This window comes from Echinops telfairi, unplaced genomic scaffold (genome assembly GCF_000313985.2).
Source record: "Echinops telfairi isolate 266 unplaced genomic scaffold, ASM31398v2 ScPeMD7_5592;HRSCAF=6446, whole genome shotgun sequence".
NCBI classification, from domain to species: Eukaryota; Metazoa; Chordata; class Mammalia; order Afrosoricida; family Tenrecidae; genus Echinops; species Echinops telfairi.
This window is the reverse complement of record NW_022109491.1, coordinates 18,535,832-18,551,898: the sequence shown is the minus strand read 5'-3', so window position 1 is coordinate 18,551,898 and position 16,067 is coordinate 18,535,832. Positions and strand designations below refer to the sequence as shown.

At 47.5% G+C, this 16,067-nt stretch overlaps 1 protein-coding gene across 1 annotated transcript in view; it reads left to right on the top strand.

The window, feature by feature from the left end:
* The window catches only part of LOC123522309 (lipopolysaccharide-binding protein-like), a 27,661-nt gene extending 11,749 nt beyond the window's left edge, over window positions 1-15,912 (top strand). The window contains exons 7-15 of the mRNA XM_045295506.1: window positions 2,207-2,298; window positions 2,705-2,881; window positions 4,332-4,532; window positions 7,112-7,282; window positions 10,074-10,141; window positions 12,455-12,500; window positions 13,472-13,535; window positions 14,754-14,830; window positions 15,622-15,912. Coding sequence (XP_045151441.1) covers window positions 2,207-2,298; window positions 2,705-2,881; window positions 4,332-4,532; window positions 7,112-7,282; window positions 10,074-10,141; window positions 12,455-12,500; window positions 13,472-13,535; window positions 14,754-14,830; window positions 15,622-15,654 — 929 coding nt within the window. The 3' untranslated portion in view covers window positions 15,655-15,912. The remainder of the gene's footprint in view (window positions 1-2,206; window positions 2,299-2,704; window positions 2,882-4,331; window positions 4,533-7,111; window positions 7,283-10,073; window positions 10,142-12,454; window positions 12,501-13,471; window positions 13,536-14,753; window positions 14,831-15,621) is intronic.
* Window positions 15,913-16,067: the final 155 nt, after the last annotated feature.

The window sequence follows — 16,067 nt, the reverse complement described above, 5'->3', positions numbered from 1 at the left end:
CCGGGCTCCAACAGCTTTCTTCACCACATTTGCTTATGCACCCTCTTTGTCTTTAGCAATCGAATTGGGAAGGTGAGCATCATAGAATGCCAGTTTAATAGAACAAAGTATTCTTGCATTGAGGACATACTCGAGTAGAGGCCCAATGTCCATCTACGACCTTAATACTAAACCTATAAATATATGCACATATATCTATTTGCCCATCCTCATATATAAATATATTTACATATATACATGCCTTTATTTAGACCTCTATAAATGCCCTTTGCCTCCTAGCTCTTTCCTCTATTTTCTTTGACTTTCCTCTTGACCCACTATCATGCTCACTCTTCATTTGGGTATCAGTAATTCCTCTTGGTTACATTTTCTTTGATCACACCCTACCAGGCCTCCTACATCCTCCTCACCACCGATTTGGATCACTTGGTGGTCTTTTGTCGCTGGGTCTGTTAACACCACTACCTTTCCCCCAATCCCCACCCCTCTCCCATGTCCCCCTGAAACTGTCAGTCCCGTTGTTTTCTTCTCAGGATTGTTCAACCAGCCTTTCTTATTTAGAAAGACCTGCGGAAATAATAACATGCACAAAAACAAGACAGAGCAAAACCAAGCAAAAAAATAAAACAAAACAACAACAACAAACCAACGACAAAAAAAACACAACAAGAAATAAAAGCTTGTAGTTAGTTCAAGGACTGTTTGTTGGCCTTTAGGGGGGTTTTCCAGTCGAGTCCCTTGGGGCGACAGGCCCTGGCTCCAAAGTCTATTTTTGGTATTCCCTGGGGACTTCGTTGCTCTGTTCCATTGCTGTTCTGTTGTACAACCTTAGTGTTTTGCCTCGGTGTGGTGGGATCAGATCGGGTGGAATTCCCACACTGTGTCTCCAGTGTTGTACCCTGTAGTGCTATGGGTCAGTGAGGGAGGTTGCATCTCATAGTGGGGCCGGCCATGTGACTGTGTGCATTGGCTGCTCTAAGCGGGAATATCGTCCTCAAGGCTTGGTGGGCCAGGATGTGCTCCACTCTCTCTTCCTCCCCTTTCATTTGCTCCCATGTGCTCTGATCAGACATGTCCCTCTCCCGGAGCTGCAGATTCAGTGCTGTCCTCTAAAATAAATTATTCTGGGAGGAGTCATCCATTCTTCAGGGCCACCAAATATCATGGAACCTGGAGCCATCACCTCCTCTAGGGCCCCAGGGAAACATTTCTGCACTGAATGTTTTTCCAGCCTACAGAGTTGGATATGGCACAGCCACCTCTTGGAAGTGTCTTATCTAAGAGCGGTGGAGTGAAAGGATTAGGGGTGGGTCTCAGGTGCCTGCCAGGAAAATGAGGAAGTGAGCAGAGAATACAAATAAGTGGGAGACTCTATTGTTGGATAGACACTGGAATCTCTAACAGAACAGGGGTGCTCTCAGCGCCCTGTACAAGGGGCCTTCTCAGCCCACTCTTGCTGCCCTAGAGATTTTTTACAATCACACACAAAATCACCTCCCTCCTCTCAAAGCCCATCAAAGGCTACTCAGACTGGAGGTGCGCAGCAGAAGACTAAGAGGTTCAGGTACCACCTGCTACTTCCAGCTTCATCTTCCTCTCCTCCCCAACTTGTCTCAGCCTGGGTTCCTACCATACCAGCACCCACGGGTTAGTTCTTCTACTCTCCCGTGCTCCACATTGCTGTCAGAACTTAGAGCCAGTTCCTCTGCCAGAAATGCCCTCCCCTCATACCCAGCACCCTGCACCCAACCAATGCCTACTCCTCCTCCTGATCTCTGTCGGAGCAACACCTCAAAGAAATCTTCAATGATTGTCTATCTAGATCAGGTTCTGTTGTACGACTGTCATGGTCCTATGAGCCCCTCTTACCTAACAGAGTTTCCCTGTGCATGTATTTGCTCAATTGTTTGATTATCTGTTCTTATTCTGCACTGTCAGCCCCTTGAGGGTAAGGACTTGGGCAATCTTACTCATAGTTGTTTCTTCCATTCCATCATGATGCCTTGCACATAACAGAGGCTCAATAAGTAGAAACTGAATGGATCTCCTTCATGGTCAAAGAACTATGGGTATGTCCTTGCTCCATATCCACTCTCTAAATGGTGTAGTTCAAGAGAATAGAGCTCCCTACAGTTGTCTACTCTACAACCTGCACACCTGACTTTCACTACCTTGTTCCTAATCCTGCTCCTTTCCTGTTCTACAGTCACTTTGATGATTGACGAAGTTGCTGGCATTGACTACAGTTTGATAGATGCTCCCCAAGTGACCTCTCAAGGCTTGGACACACCCTTCAAGGTGAAGGACTGGGGGTAAAGGAACTGAGAACTGATGGCAGGCAGAATATCAGCTCCAGCTCAATCACTTAGCTCCTCCTCTCCCTCACCAGTCCATCCACCCAACAGCTCCCAAGTCCTTGCTCCTTACCGCCAGGCTGTATTTCTACCTCCTCCCTCGCCACCCTCTACTCCCCTTGCACAGAGATGCTGCTCTAATAGGGGGATTCCATGAAGCTGCCACATGGATATGGTTGGTTCAGAGGAAATCCTTCAGTACCTCAGCACCCTCATTCAAAAAAGGAGCTGCCTCCCCAGCCATCACCTACGAACTGAGAGGCTTCCTCCTCAGAGAGGTTTTGGACCCTTCTGTCTGACACCCTCTCTGATAGGCACTTTGCATGACTGAGGTATCCTCCTGTCTCCAGGGTGAGTTCTTCAGCCGAAGCCGGCGATCCCCAGTTCCCTTTGATGCCCCAGCGATGGAGATCCCCCAAGAACACGATCGCATGGTCTACTTTGCTGTCTCCGAATATGTCTTCAACACTGCCAGCCTCATGTACCACCAGGCAGGGCGTATGAACTTCACCCTCAGAGAGGAGCATGTGAGTGGGGGAAGGGAGGAGGCTGGAGCCCCTTGTGAGAGCTTCCAGTGGGACCATAGACCTGAAGGGGCTGCTGCAGAGAACCAGGGGAAGAATCTGAACTTGGGAGCCTTCCAAAGGTGGATTCAAATCCAAGCTGTGTTTTAGTTACCTTACAGGTACAGATGGATCTTCAGAGTATGTATTGCCCAGACATTAGATGAGATGCTGTGTTCAATGACACACAATTCTTATGAGCTCTGGTAGCAGTATTTTAGAAACTAAGAAGACCTGGTGTGTCATAAGAGCACCAGGATGGTAGAAATGATGAAGTACTCAGCTACTAAGGGAAAACGTGGTAATGCGCATGCCCAGAGGCACCTCAGGAGAAAGGTGTGCTGGTCTCTTCCCCATTGCTCCTGGAGCCTGGAGAAGCAGATGCCCACATGTTATAAGACTTACAAAAGATGTGAAGGACAAAAGAGAGGGGCAGGGCTAGGTGGGAAGAGCCCTCAGATCAGCATGCATGTCTGACACCTGCGAAGGGAGAAGAGAGGGAGGAGGGGGGGAGGGGGGGAGCAGTGTGAGGACTGCTGCCCAGCTCTGAGAAGGTCTTGACCAGGAAGATGGTGAGCCACGGAGCAATGTTCGCTTATCGAAGGAGTGCCATGTCTGTCAAGGAGAAAGAACCCAACTGTCCAGCCCTGCCCTGCTCAGTCAGGGCCTGGGATCAGTCTACAGGGGCTGTGGACTTGGCGTGAAAGGTCAGGATCCACAAGTGTGATAGGTGACTCCTTTGAAGGGAGATCTGAACAGCACAACTTCATGACTGCCAAACTGTGGTTGGTGCCATAGGAGCAGCACAAAGAAGGAGGGGGTTCTTGAGGAAGGACAGGTCCAGGGAGATGGGGGTTGTGGTGGTTACATAATCTGTTGTCAATTTGACACTTAAGAGTGGAGGGGTGGAGTTTAGCCTGTCAATCATGTTGCAGCTTGATGACTTCATTTGGAGGTGCTAAGGAGATAAATAGCTCACTGGAGACAGGACACACCTCACTCCCTCAGAGACATTACTGACAAGGAACCTGATGGTACTATGCTGATGCAGCCAGGGCTCTGGGAGCTGGAGGAGCCATGTGGAGACCCCTGCTAGTGCTCACATGCTTACACCGCCACTGGATCCACAAGACATTCCACCCACTGGCCTGTGATCTTCCTGCATTCAGCATCATTGCATGTGTTTTGTGAATCTGAAGAGAAGAGGAATTTATAGACTAGTGCAGGACATATGGGGTAATATCAGACTTATGGACTTAATCTGGACTGGGCTGGGATGTTTTCTCAATGTACAATTGCTTTTTTAATAAAAGCTCTCTCTTATACATATATGAGTGTCAATGAATTTGTTTCTCTAGTCTGTCCGGTCTAACACACCCAATAATATACGTGCGATTGTTGACCCATTTTACAGATTGAGCAACTAAGAAATCAATCTACCATCAGCAGATTGCGGGGGCAGCTTTCGAACCCAAGCTGTCAGACCTCAAAGTCCACATCTCTACTAAGGGTCCTGTCCTGCTTCTCAAGTAGCTCCCTGCTTATTCTGCTGCAAACTCCCTTGGACTCCATGCTGCATCTTCACACAAACTCATTCCGGGCTGTGGTTCCTCGGGTAAGGCTGTGGTCACTCATCACAAGGAACAGTACAAACCCCTCACCTTTGCCCAGTCCTGGACATTGTATTTGGGCACCAATAAACAATGTGTGAACTATGTCCAGCCACACAACTTACCTATTAGCACAGTGGGGACAAATGAAAAATCCTTGAACGCATGTGTCTATACAAAACTCCCATCATTTTCTAGCTCCTTGAGCCACAGAGACACAGAATCTGAGTTCTGACCATCAGGTCTGGAGTCCTGGGTTGGCTCCTTGTAAGCTTTGGAACTCATTCTTCCTGGACCTCAGTTTGCCCACTTGTTGACTGAGGGCAACAGTAATATCTACAGCACTTAATCATTTAACCAGGTCAAGAGCACTTAACTTGATTCAAATGTACAAAAGTCCCTCCAGGGCACAAATGATTGGGAACCAAATGTATAGTCATCAAATATTTGTGGGGTTGAGAGTTTCTTTGTGTTTCTTAAGTGGCAAAACTGGAAAGTTGGGGAGGTAGTAGAGAACATGGGGCCCCTGCTCCAGACCCAGATGATTTGGCTTCACCCCTGTCTTAGTACACTAATACTGTTATTATAGCAGTATCTCAGGAGGATGACTTTAACAGAAATTGATAGTTTCCCAATTTAGGAAGCTAAACCTTCCAATTGAGACACCAGCTCTAGGGGAAGGCTCTGGCATCTCTGGAGAAAAGCTTTCTCTCTTCCGCACCTATGAGCCTCGCATTCCTTGGAGATCTCTATGTGTCTTGGCATGAACCTTCCCTGGGGTCTAGGAGGTTCTCAGCACAGGAATCCTAGGTCTAAAAGACATGTTCCACTTCTGACTCTTCATTCTGAGTAGTGGTGATATCTCTCTCCTCTCTGTTCACCTGTCTCCTTTTCTCTTTTTTTTTTCTTTTTAAAATCATTTTATTGGGGGCTCATACAACTCTTATCACAGTCCATACATACATCCACTGTGTCAAGCACATTTGTACATTTGTTGCCATCATCATTTTCAAAATATTTGCTTTCTACTTGAGCCTTTGGGATCAGCTCATTTTTCCCCTCCCTCCCTCACCCTTGATAATTTATAAATTATTAGTATTTTGTCATATCTTAAACTGTCCGATGTCTCCCTTCACCCACTTTTCTGTGGTCCATCCTACAGGGAGGGGGTTATATGTAGATCCTTGTGATCCGTTCTGTTTTCTCCCGTACCTTACCCTTACCCTCCTGGTATCACTACTCTCATTAATGGTCCTGAGGGGTTTATCTGTCCTGGATTCCATGTGTTTCCAGTTCTTATCTGTACCAGTGTACATCCTCTGGTCTAGCCAGATTTGTAAGGTAGAATTGGGATCATGATTGGCAGGGGAGGAAGCATTAAAGAACTAGAGGAAAGTTGTATGTTTCATCGGTGCTACACTGCACCCTGACTGGCTCATGTCTTCCCTGTGATCCCTCTGTAAGGGAATATACAGTTGCCTACAGATGGGCTTTGGGTCTCCACTCTGTACTCCTCCTCATTTACAATGACATTATTTGTTTTCTTCTTTGATACTTGATACCTGATGCCCTCAATACCTCATGATCACACAGGCTGGTATGTTTCTTCCATGTGGGTCTTGGGGCTTCTCACCTAGAAGGACACTTGTTTATCTTCAAGCCTTTAAGACCCCAAATGCTATATCTTTCGATAGCTGGGCACCATCAGCTTTCTTTACCACGTTTGCTTAGGCACCTGATTTGTGTTCAGCTATTGTGTCGGGAAGGTGAGCACCATAGAATGCCAGTTTAATAGAACAAAGTGTTCTTGCATTGAGGGAGCAGTTGAGTGGATGCCCAATGTCCTTCTGCTACCTTAAAACTACACCTATAAATATATGTACATACATCTATTTTCCCATGGTCATATATACATATATTTATATATATACATGCCTGTATTTAGACCTCTATAAATGCCCTTTGCCTCCTAGTTCTTTCTTCTGTTTCTTTTTACTTTCTCTTTTATCTCTTTTAAGATAAAAGGTGTGAATCCAATACGCATGTGTTGGAACAAATAAAGTTGGAACCTGAGTCAAGATGTGACTTGAATCATCCACTTTCATGGGGCTGGGACTCGGGATACAACCAAACCAACCCCACCTTATTAACAAAATGGAAGGTAATTACATCAGATTACAAAATGGAAGACAGTCACATGACACTAAGAATGATGGCTTAGGCAAGTTCACACAAAACTTGAGCTGGTGTGTGCAATAACTCAATCGATGACAGACCGCAAATTTACATACCAGTCAACGCATAGAATGCACAGAAAACCTAAAATGGAAGGCAGGATGTCAACCATATACTGCTATTCAAACATGCCCTTTGTGTTTTATCCATTCTAAACATCTTCAAAGTGCCCCTTCTAGCCACAGTAGCTCTCTCTTGGAAAGGATATCTGGAAAATACCACTTCCTCCGGTTCCAGGGCTGAGTTAAGGCCTTTAGAGATTTGAGCCCTGGAGACTTATCAATCTGCTCTCCCTCAGTAACGTTCTTTGTCTAATGCCCTCCTCTGAGTCTCTACCCTCTCTCTCTAGCTGGCCAGGTTATACCCTAATATGAAGATGGAACTTGAGGGATCACCTGAATCAGCTCCTGTCCTGATGTTTTCCCCTGGGAATGTGAACTTCATGCCAGTGGTGACCATCCAAGCCTTCGTCCTTCTGCCCAACTCTCTTGAACGCAAGCCACTGTTCCAGCTCAGGGCGGTAAGTCTGGTCTGAGCCAGGTCATGCATGCCATGAGTGTAGCCCTCAACAAGCGTGATGCAGTCTTTAGCCGAAAGGACCTGGAAGCTATTTTTGCCACTATTGGCATCAGCAGGCTCTGCATTACTGGTGTAAGTAACTAAGTTTCCCAAGGGTTTAGTTCATTAAATCATACACCTTCAGAATTTAAAAAACCTCAGAAGTCATTCACTGCAGGTTGTAGTGGATATCTGTGGTGACAGAAAATTTGGCAACAATCATGGGTAATAGTTGCAGAGCACTAGAATTATAATTGATATCGCCTGGAAAATATTAAATTGGCAAGTGCTGTGTTATATGTTTCTACAAGAAGTGAAAGGTCATCCAGTCCAATGAAACTGAAGATGTCAGCTTTCCTCTCAGTGATGTTGTCTGTAAACACTTTCTAGATTTAAAACATGTGCCTGTTTAGATCCTTACAAAGAAAACATCGGATTACCTTCTTCAAGAAAGTATGATAATTAAAGAATACCTAAGATGGAAAAGAAAGAAAAACACCAAACTTATTGGCACCAAATTGATTCCAACTCCCCCATTTAATTTACAGACTCAACACAATCCTTATCAAAATCCTTGCTGGCTTTCTTTTCAAAGACATATTTTGAAAAACTGATCCTAAAATGTATATAAAATGCAAGTGACCCAGAATAACCATAGAGATTTTGGAAAAGAGGAACCAAGTTAGAAAGGGGCAAATGATGAGAAAGCAGGGAATCGCAGTGCATCAGGAGTAGTAGGGTCCAAGCCAAAGCAGTGTGGCCGTCTGCTTCGGTGAGCTCGAAAGGAGGCATGCCAAACACATCCATCTTTAAGAGTCCAGGTGGGTCCCACCCATGAGTTGGTTGGGTGTTTGCTTGCTGGATGAGTTTGAAGGAAGGTCTCTCTTTGTAAATGCTTTTGATTTGAAAATCTCTGTCTGTATTTTTCCAACATGCACTCTGCATTTAGTGGAAGGGAAATGATCATATTTTTACATGTGTGATGTAGGAAAATTTTGAAAACAATACCAAAAAATAAAAATAATGAGACTGCATAAAAGAAGGGATAAAACAAAACAAAAAGAGAACCAAGTTAGAGAACTCACTATTCTCAATTTCAAAACTTTCTACCAAGCTAAGTGATCAAGAGAGTGTGGTACTAGAACAAGGACAGACAGAGGATAATGCAATAGAATTGAGGGACTAGAAATAAACCCAGACATCTATGATACATCTACACATTTCTGGCAAGAGGGCCAGGACAATTCCATGGGGGAGAGAGAAAGCTAGCCAATAAAGCATACTAAGACAAATAGGTAACCGTGTACAAAAGAAGAAAGTTAGGACCCCTGCCTCACACCACATGCATAATTAACCAACCAAATAATCCAACACCTAAATGTAAAAGTTAAACAACACAACACTTAGAAGAAAACATAGAAGATCTTTATAACTTTAAATTAGGGAACATATAGCTATGACAGCAGGAAAAATAACAAAAGAAAAAAATGGATAAATTGGATTGAATCAAAATTTTAGTTAGTTAGTTTTGCTTTAAAGGATCCCATCACAAAAATCATAAATGTAAACACAACTGAGCACTTTCACTCTGGGGCATTTACCTCAGGGAAATGGAGCCATCTGTTCACACCAAACTCAAACACAAATACTAACTTTGTTAACAGTAGTCAAACACGGGGAACAACCCACACAGATGTCCTTCACCAGTCACAGGGTTGGAGCCCACAGAAATAGCTCCATGGAATGCTACTCAGCAATAAGGGACTCCTGGTCCATGCAGCAATCTGGATCAATCTCCAGAGAACAAAGCTAAATGTATGTGGGGGGGTTGCACCTCAATATAAAAGATTGCATGTTGAATGGTTCCATTTATAGAATAATCTCGAAGTGACAAAATTACAGAAATGCAGTACAGCTGCCTGATAGCCACCGATTCAGGAGTGTATGGCAGGAAGAAATTGACTATGGTTTTAAAAGAGCAAGATGAAGGGATTCTTGTAGCGATGGCATGTGGCACATGACTGCAGGCAGGCTGGGAAATGGGTCGTGGGAAACACAGCAATGTCTGCTGGGGCACCTTCTTGGATGTCTTTTGACTGTTGGCACGGTTAAAGGCAATCCAACCTTGTTCAGGCCACAGCAGAAGGCAGCCTTCTCAGCTCTGGATGGCACACACACTGTTTTCTTTCTCCTGCCAAAAGCCTCTGGGGTTCCCTTAGGTTCCTAGGTCGAGCTGGGCACTGACGCCCCCACTAGCACTCACCCAGGTATTTATTGCAGGGAAGACTCACTTGCTGCTAAGAGGAAGTGGGCTCAGCTGGAAGAGCTGGCCAGCACAGATGGGGCGGGGCTTTCAGGTGCCTAACCCCACCTCTCAGCACACCATTCCCCGCCCTCAATGACAAATGTCAATTGGTGGGCGTTCTTCACCTTCCCCAGGTGAAGTTCCCTCTGAACTTCCCTTGCTATCCTGCTCCAAAGCTTAGTCACAGGAACAGGCAGAAGACACCCCTAAGGAACTGGCTGTGTCTTCAGAGTGAGCGTCTTCCCCTTGTTGGTAGTGCCACTGAGATGGAGAGCCTCCACTCCATCCATGTTCCTCAAACCAGCTCTGGCGCCACCACTTCCTCCCCTCAGTCCCTGATCCTTAGACAGCTGCCTCAGCCTCAGGCTTCCTCCATCTGACTGTGGCCAGGAGCCAGCCGTGTGCCGGAGTGGGCTGAGGTGTCTGTTTTCCTCCTCTGCTTTTCTAGAGCACCAACGTCTCTGCCACCATCAATGTGGCCTCCAGCAGGATCACTGGCTCAGTGAACCCAGGAAGGTAAGGGGGCAGAAATTACAGTGGGATGGCGACTTCCTAACCGTAGCCAGAACCCCTAGTCGGGCTCACTGTTAGGGCTGGGATTGATCTTGGAAAAGAGACCCTCGTGGGTTGCTTACCCTCGTGCACCTATCTGGGAGAAGCACCCGGGGATCAGAGGTCACTTTTAGGTCTCCTATTGATTTAGCCACCTCACTCCCCCGTCCCAGACATCAGTGGAGATGCTCGAATTTCCACTAGGGGAGGAGAGTCTAGTTTGCAGAGTTCTACTTAAAGCTCAGTTTGCAGGGACTTTGCATGTAAGATTGGGCAGGTGGGGAGAGGATGGTTAGTCAGCATCAATTGTTCAAATGAACAAATGGAGAAATTTGGAATGGATAGTCAAAGGTGACCCCAGGCCACTCCTTCCTGTCCCACTGCCCATTCAGTAGACGAGGATGTAATGGGTCAGTTGATGGAATCAGACCGCCCTGTACTCCTTTTTGAATCCTCGCTCTGTCCTCACTGACTGTGGACCGTATGTAACTTATTCCCTCTCTCTGAGTCTTAGTTCCCTGCCCCTACATATCAGATGATAATCCCTAATTCACGAAGGGCTATTGCCACAGGGAGCCCTGGTGGCGTAGTGGGTTTGAGATGGACTACGATCAGCCAGGTCAGGAGTTAAAAACTACCAGCCGCTCCTCAGAAGATAGATGAGGCTTCCTACTCCCAAAAAGAGTGATAGTCCTGGAAACTCGCAGGGGCAGTTCTTCCCTGCCCTTACAGGGTTGCAGTGAGTCAGTAGAGACAGCATGGCAGTGCATCTTTAAGCATAGTTGTCTGAGGTGAATTCTGCCATGCACACTGGCACAGCTGGTGGCACACAGAAGTGGCCCCTAAATACTAACAGGTATTATTTCACTCCTACTGTGTGTGAGCCACTGCACAGGACACAGCATGTGCCTGTGGCAAGCTACAGGATGCAAAGAAGAACGTCAGCATAGTAAAGAAACAAGTTGGGGAGCAGGGCCCAAGGCTCCTTCCCAGAGGCTCTCACTTGGCCTCCCAATGTCTTGATGCCAAGCCTCATCAACCACCCCAGGGCTCTTCAATTCAGGCTCCTACTCTATACTCCAGCACAGAGATAATGGGTTCATCCTGTGACTAGTGCTTGGCTTTAGGGTCAGTTAGATGTCTGTGGCTGATAGAATACCCTGATGCCATTCAAATGAGCATCGTCTTAATAAGGTCTTTCAACAGAGAGGAAAAGGGTGAGCACCTGAAGCGGGGTGGCAGCCTGCTGAGGATCTAAGTGGGGACAGATGGACTCTTGGAGGCCACTGGACTCTGAACTTTGGGCTCCATGCAGTACTGGGGGGGGGAGCCCAAGAGCTTGGACTGCAGAGAACAGCACAGGGACGTGGCCCCGGGCGAGGATGTGAGAGGGCCGGATGCCATGACCTCACAGGGAAGCACCAGCACTACTCTGCCCTCGAGCAGGAGAAGGGTCTTCCCTGGTGATTAGAAGTTCCCGGTCAGGAAGATGAATGGGGGTGGGCTGGGGAAGGAGGGGTTGGGCTCCTACAGAAACCCTGTTCCAGGTGCCCTGAGCCCCTCTGCCTTCTTACACCCCAGGGGGTGCCAGCTGCGTGCCAGCTCGGGTGTCAGGCTTCTCCTTTCCGTCTGTATGGACAATTTCCATAGGATACATTTTTTAAAGGGACAAAGTGAAGTGTCCAAAAGCAAAAACATCCCCCATGGCTATGCCACCTGCAGGCGACCAGGTCTCACAGTTTCCTATCTTGTGGTCCAGTCTTTTTGACCAGTGTTTACACATTTCAGAGGAACCCCAGGGACACAGCAGCTAAGAGTGGCTACCAACCAAACATTAGGCCTTTCAAACCCACGCACTTCTCCTCCAGGGAAGGACCCAGCAGGCTGCGTCTGTCAAGACTGACAGCCTTGGGGTCCCTGTGGGGACTTCCTGCTCTGTCGGAGGGTCAGCACTGGCTCTATGGCACGAGTGTGGTTTGCTTACCTCTCTGGAGTCTGGCAGTTCATGTGTTTGGGATTCCCCTTTGCCCACTTAATCTTGATGTCATCATTATTTCTTCAAGGGATTAAAGTGGCCGGAAAAATTTATTTGCCACAATGCCACTTCTTAAATCACAGCACCTGTTTGTAGTCTTACACTCACAGACAGCACATTTCAGAGGATCCTCTGGGCTGCCAGACCCCACAAGGCCCTTCCTCCAAGCACCACTGGGGTCACACAGAGGAAGTACCAGCCAAGGCCTGAGGTGACACAGGCTTCTCTCTTTCTCCACACAGTCAGCTGAAACTGGAACTGAAGCACTCCAACGTCGGTCACTTCAACGTGAGTCCTGTCCACTCGACATTTCCTGGGTTTGTCCCACTCGCAGGAAACAGGACCCCATGTCTGAAAGATCCCCGTCCACAGAAGCCACTATCTGAGGCTAAAGCAAGTGGGCATGGGCTTTGGATTACGACCGATCCAGGCTCTTACACCAACCCTGGTGCTTGCTAGCTCTGTGACCCTGCTCGAGGCACCTAACCTCTACGGGCCTCCGTTTTCTTACCTCACATAGAGTCTGTAATAGGAGGTGAGGCAATAAATCAACAAAGACACAACGCCTCACACATAGCAAGCTCTCCATCCTGGATCACTGCCGTCGCAGTGGTGACCCAGATGCACAATCCTGCATCCAACCCTCAAGACTGATGGGTTTCAGGGTGGACAATTGTTCAGAGGTATTAGGGTGCATAGACCACGTGCTACCTGACACCCCCAGTAGGATCGGGGGAGAGAAGCACTCTAGAATTACACATGTAGATATTTCTTCAATAAAGTCTATAAATATGCACATAAAGGGATCCTCCGGGCAGTTGAGCCATAAATGTTGCCATAAAATGGACTTACACAGCCTCATAGACAACGAAGTCTCACAGATTCCCAGGCTGTGGGATAAGGGACTGTTTGCCTGTAATGAAGGGACTCTGATGGCATTGGACTGCTAACTAAAAGGCTGTCAGTTCGAACCCACCATCTGCTTGACAGGAAGGAGTTCTGGTCATCTGTTTCCCCAAGGAGTCACAGCCTTGGGAACCTAAAGGGGCAGTTCTGGTCTGCCCTCCCGGGTTGCTATGAGTCAGCACCAACTCCAAGGTCAGGGGCTTGGTTTGGGTTTGTAGCCATAACCACTCTAGTCTCATAGTTAACCCCTACTAACCAAGCAGGACGACCTGTCCGTGTCTCCAGAGTGGGGGCCCTTCACCTTTATTCATGTCTTATTGGATCCCTTTGCTCTGGCCCCTCCTCTGATCCAGGTGCAACTGATGGAAGCCTTCTTCAATTACTACGCAACTCACACCATCTACCCCATTCTCAATGGTAAGAAAGAGCTGCTACTGGTTGCTTCAGGCAGAGAATGTATTCTCCCCTTTGGGTGGGTTTCATGGGGCACTGATTCTCAACAAGTTGAAACTCTCTTCTGTGCTAACTGGAACTCGGTTGGTCTGTGGTCCTTGCCCTCATTAAGACTGCACCTTTGGGAAGTGGGTGGATTACAGCAAGTGGCCACACAGTGTGAGAAATGCTATTTAGAAGGAAGCCGAGGGAACTATGGGAGCTAGGAGACACAGACCACAGAGACAGGGAAGGCTTCCTAAAGGAGGTGAAGTCTGAGCAGAGTCCTGTGGGATAATGAGTTAGACAAAAAGAAGTGGACCATTCCAGGTGGTGTTCCATGAAGCCCACATGCTGGCCCAGGCTTTATACCTGCCTTGCTTGCTGACTTTAATGTAGGTAGTGCTTAGAACTGCAACTGCCGTGGAATCCAACAGGCTTCCTCCCATCCTGTGATGCTCTCCAGAGGGCCTACACCCACCTTTTACGACCAAGAGACGCTATTGTGGTTGTTGGCTGCTATCAAATTGACCTTCCATCATGGTAACCCAATGCACACAGGATAAAATGCTGCCCTGTCCTGCACTGTCCCAGTGATGGGCTGAGGCTCAAGTCATGGTGATCTATGGGGGTTCGTAGGTTGATTGTAATGGGTTTATGTATATTGCCAGGCCTTTTTGCATCCTAGTCTATGTAACTCTGCAAGTTGATGACTGAAACCTGTTCAGTATCATAATGACACACAGGTTTCAGCTGGGGGACAAGTAGGGGCTGCACAGAGATGTCTTGGCCGGGAATCAAACCTGGCTCCCTAGACCAACATTCTATCACTAAACCACCACTGCCCCCATTGTGACCAAGAGAAAATGACAGCCCAGGCCCTGGAAACAAGAACGTGAGGTTGTGGTCCTCAAGGCTGTCCCTGGAGAAAGGGGCTGTGTGCCAAGTCCTGGCTGCTTAGGAGATGGACAAGGGCTGGTCTCAGTAGGGGGACAAGAGCCTTAGAAATTGGCCTCTCAGTCTACTCCTGAAGTAGGTACATTTCCTGGAACTTTGCACGGACCAAGCCACGCCTGAATCCAATAGACCACTCGTTACAGCAGCTAGCTCTCTCCGGAGCTGGCCGCCAATGCAGGGCTTTGTGCTTGTGCACCTACCCAGCCTCTGAGCAGCCCACCTAATCTCCCTGCCTTTCTCTTCCAGCAAAGCTTGAGAAGGGGTTCCCTCTCCCTCTGCCAAGAGACACCTTCCTCAACAGCTTGGTGCTGCAAATTCACAAGGTCAGTGAGAAGTGGGTCTGGTTGGGGATCTCTAAAACCCACTGGAGGGCTGTTTCCAGGGTAGGTAGATCCTAGGGGTGGCTCCTAACTCCCACTTGCTTCTTGGACCCACTTTTTATGGAAAATATTGTTCTATATGTCAGGTATAAATGCCAAGCAACTGTATAGAACAGGGTAGAACTGCCCTGTGAGTATCTGAGACAGTAATTCATCACAGGAATAGAAAGCCCCATCTTACTCCCACGGAGCAGCTGGTGGGTTTTGGACTGCTGATCTTTCAATTCGCAGCCCAAAGTTTAACCACTACGCCACCAGGGCTCCTAATTTTATAGAGAGAACAATCCAATGACTCCTGCATCCAGGAACATGGAGCAATAGAAATAACCGATGGCTGTCCCTGAATGGCTATTCGCCAGCAGAGAAAGCTGAATGTGGTGTTCATCTCAGCTGTCAGGACAGGCTGATCAAGGGATCACACAGAACTGTCAGCTCTTCTATCCCAACGCACCAACAGGAAGGACTCTGAAAGGTGGCCTCCCTTTCTCATTGACACAAAGCTGCACAGTTTTCCTTTAGAAGAGCACTGGGTGAGGTGTGGTTCTAGATTAGGGATCGTTGCTGTCATGCGTTGATGTTTCTGTAGTTCATGTGTGTTCATTACTGTTACCCCCAAAAAGAACACTTTCTGGCTTTAAGGGAAAAACAAAAAAAAACAAGAAGAAACAGAAAGAAAGGTGCCTATTAGGTGCAGAAAACCATCTTCCTTATTTACCCATTTCCCTTCTCTCCAGAACTTCTTGCTCTTGGGAGCCAACATTGATTAAGTTGAAGATTGCTGAACCCGCCCCTGCCTGGTGGACATCAGAGGTTCAGCCGCTCTGCCTCCTCCCCCCGGATCCTCCACTGTCTCCATGGATTCGAATCCCAGCAAACCAAAGACACCTGAAGACACACCTGCTTCTTCCCCATCCCCAAGTGTTCTCGTGGCTGTCCTCGTCCTCATCCGAGGAAGCTCAGCCCCAAGCCCACACCAGGCTGCCACTAGAATAACGTTGAATAAAGGAAAAGAGCGTGAGCAGTGATCAGTTGCTATGCTGTCCAAAGCACCCTGCTCAACACTGACCGTGCAGAACAACGTCATTGCACGTGTCATCTGATATCATGGGAAAGGGAACAAGAGCCGGGTGTGGATCCAAGGTCTTGTTTGCCCACTGACCTGGTCAGAAAGCTTAGTGGG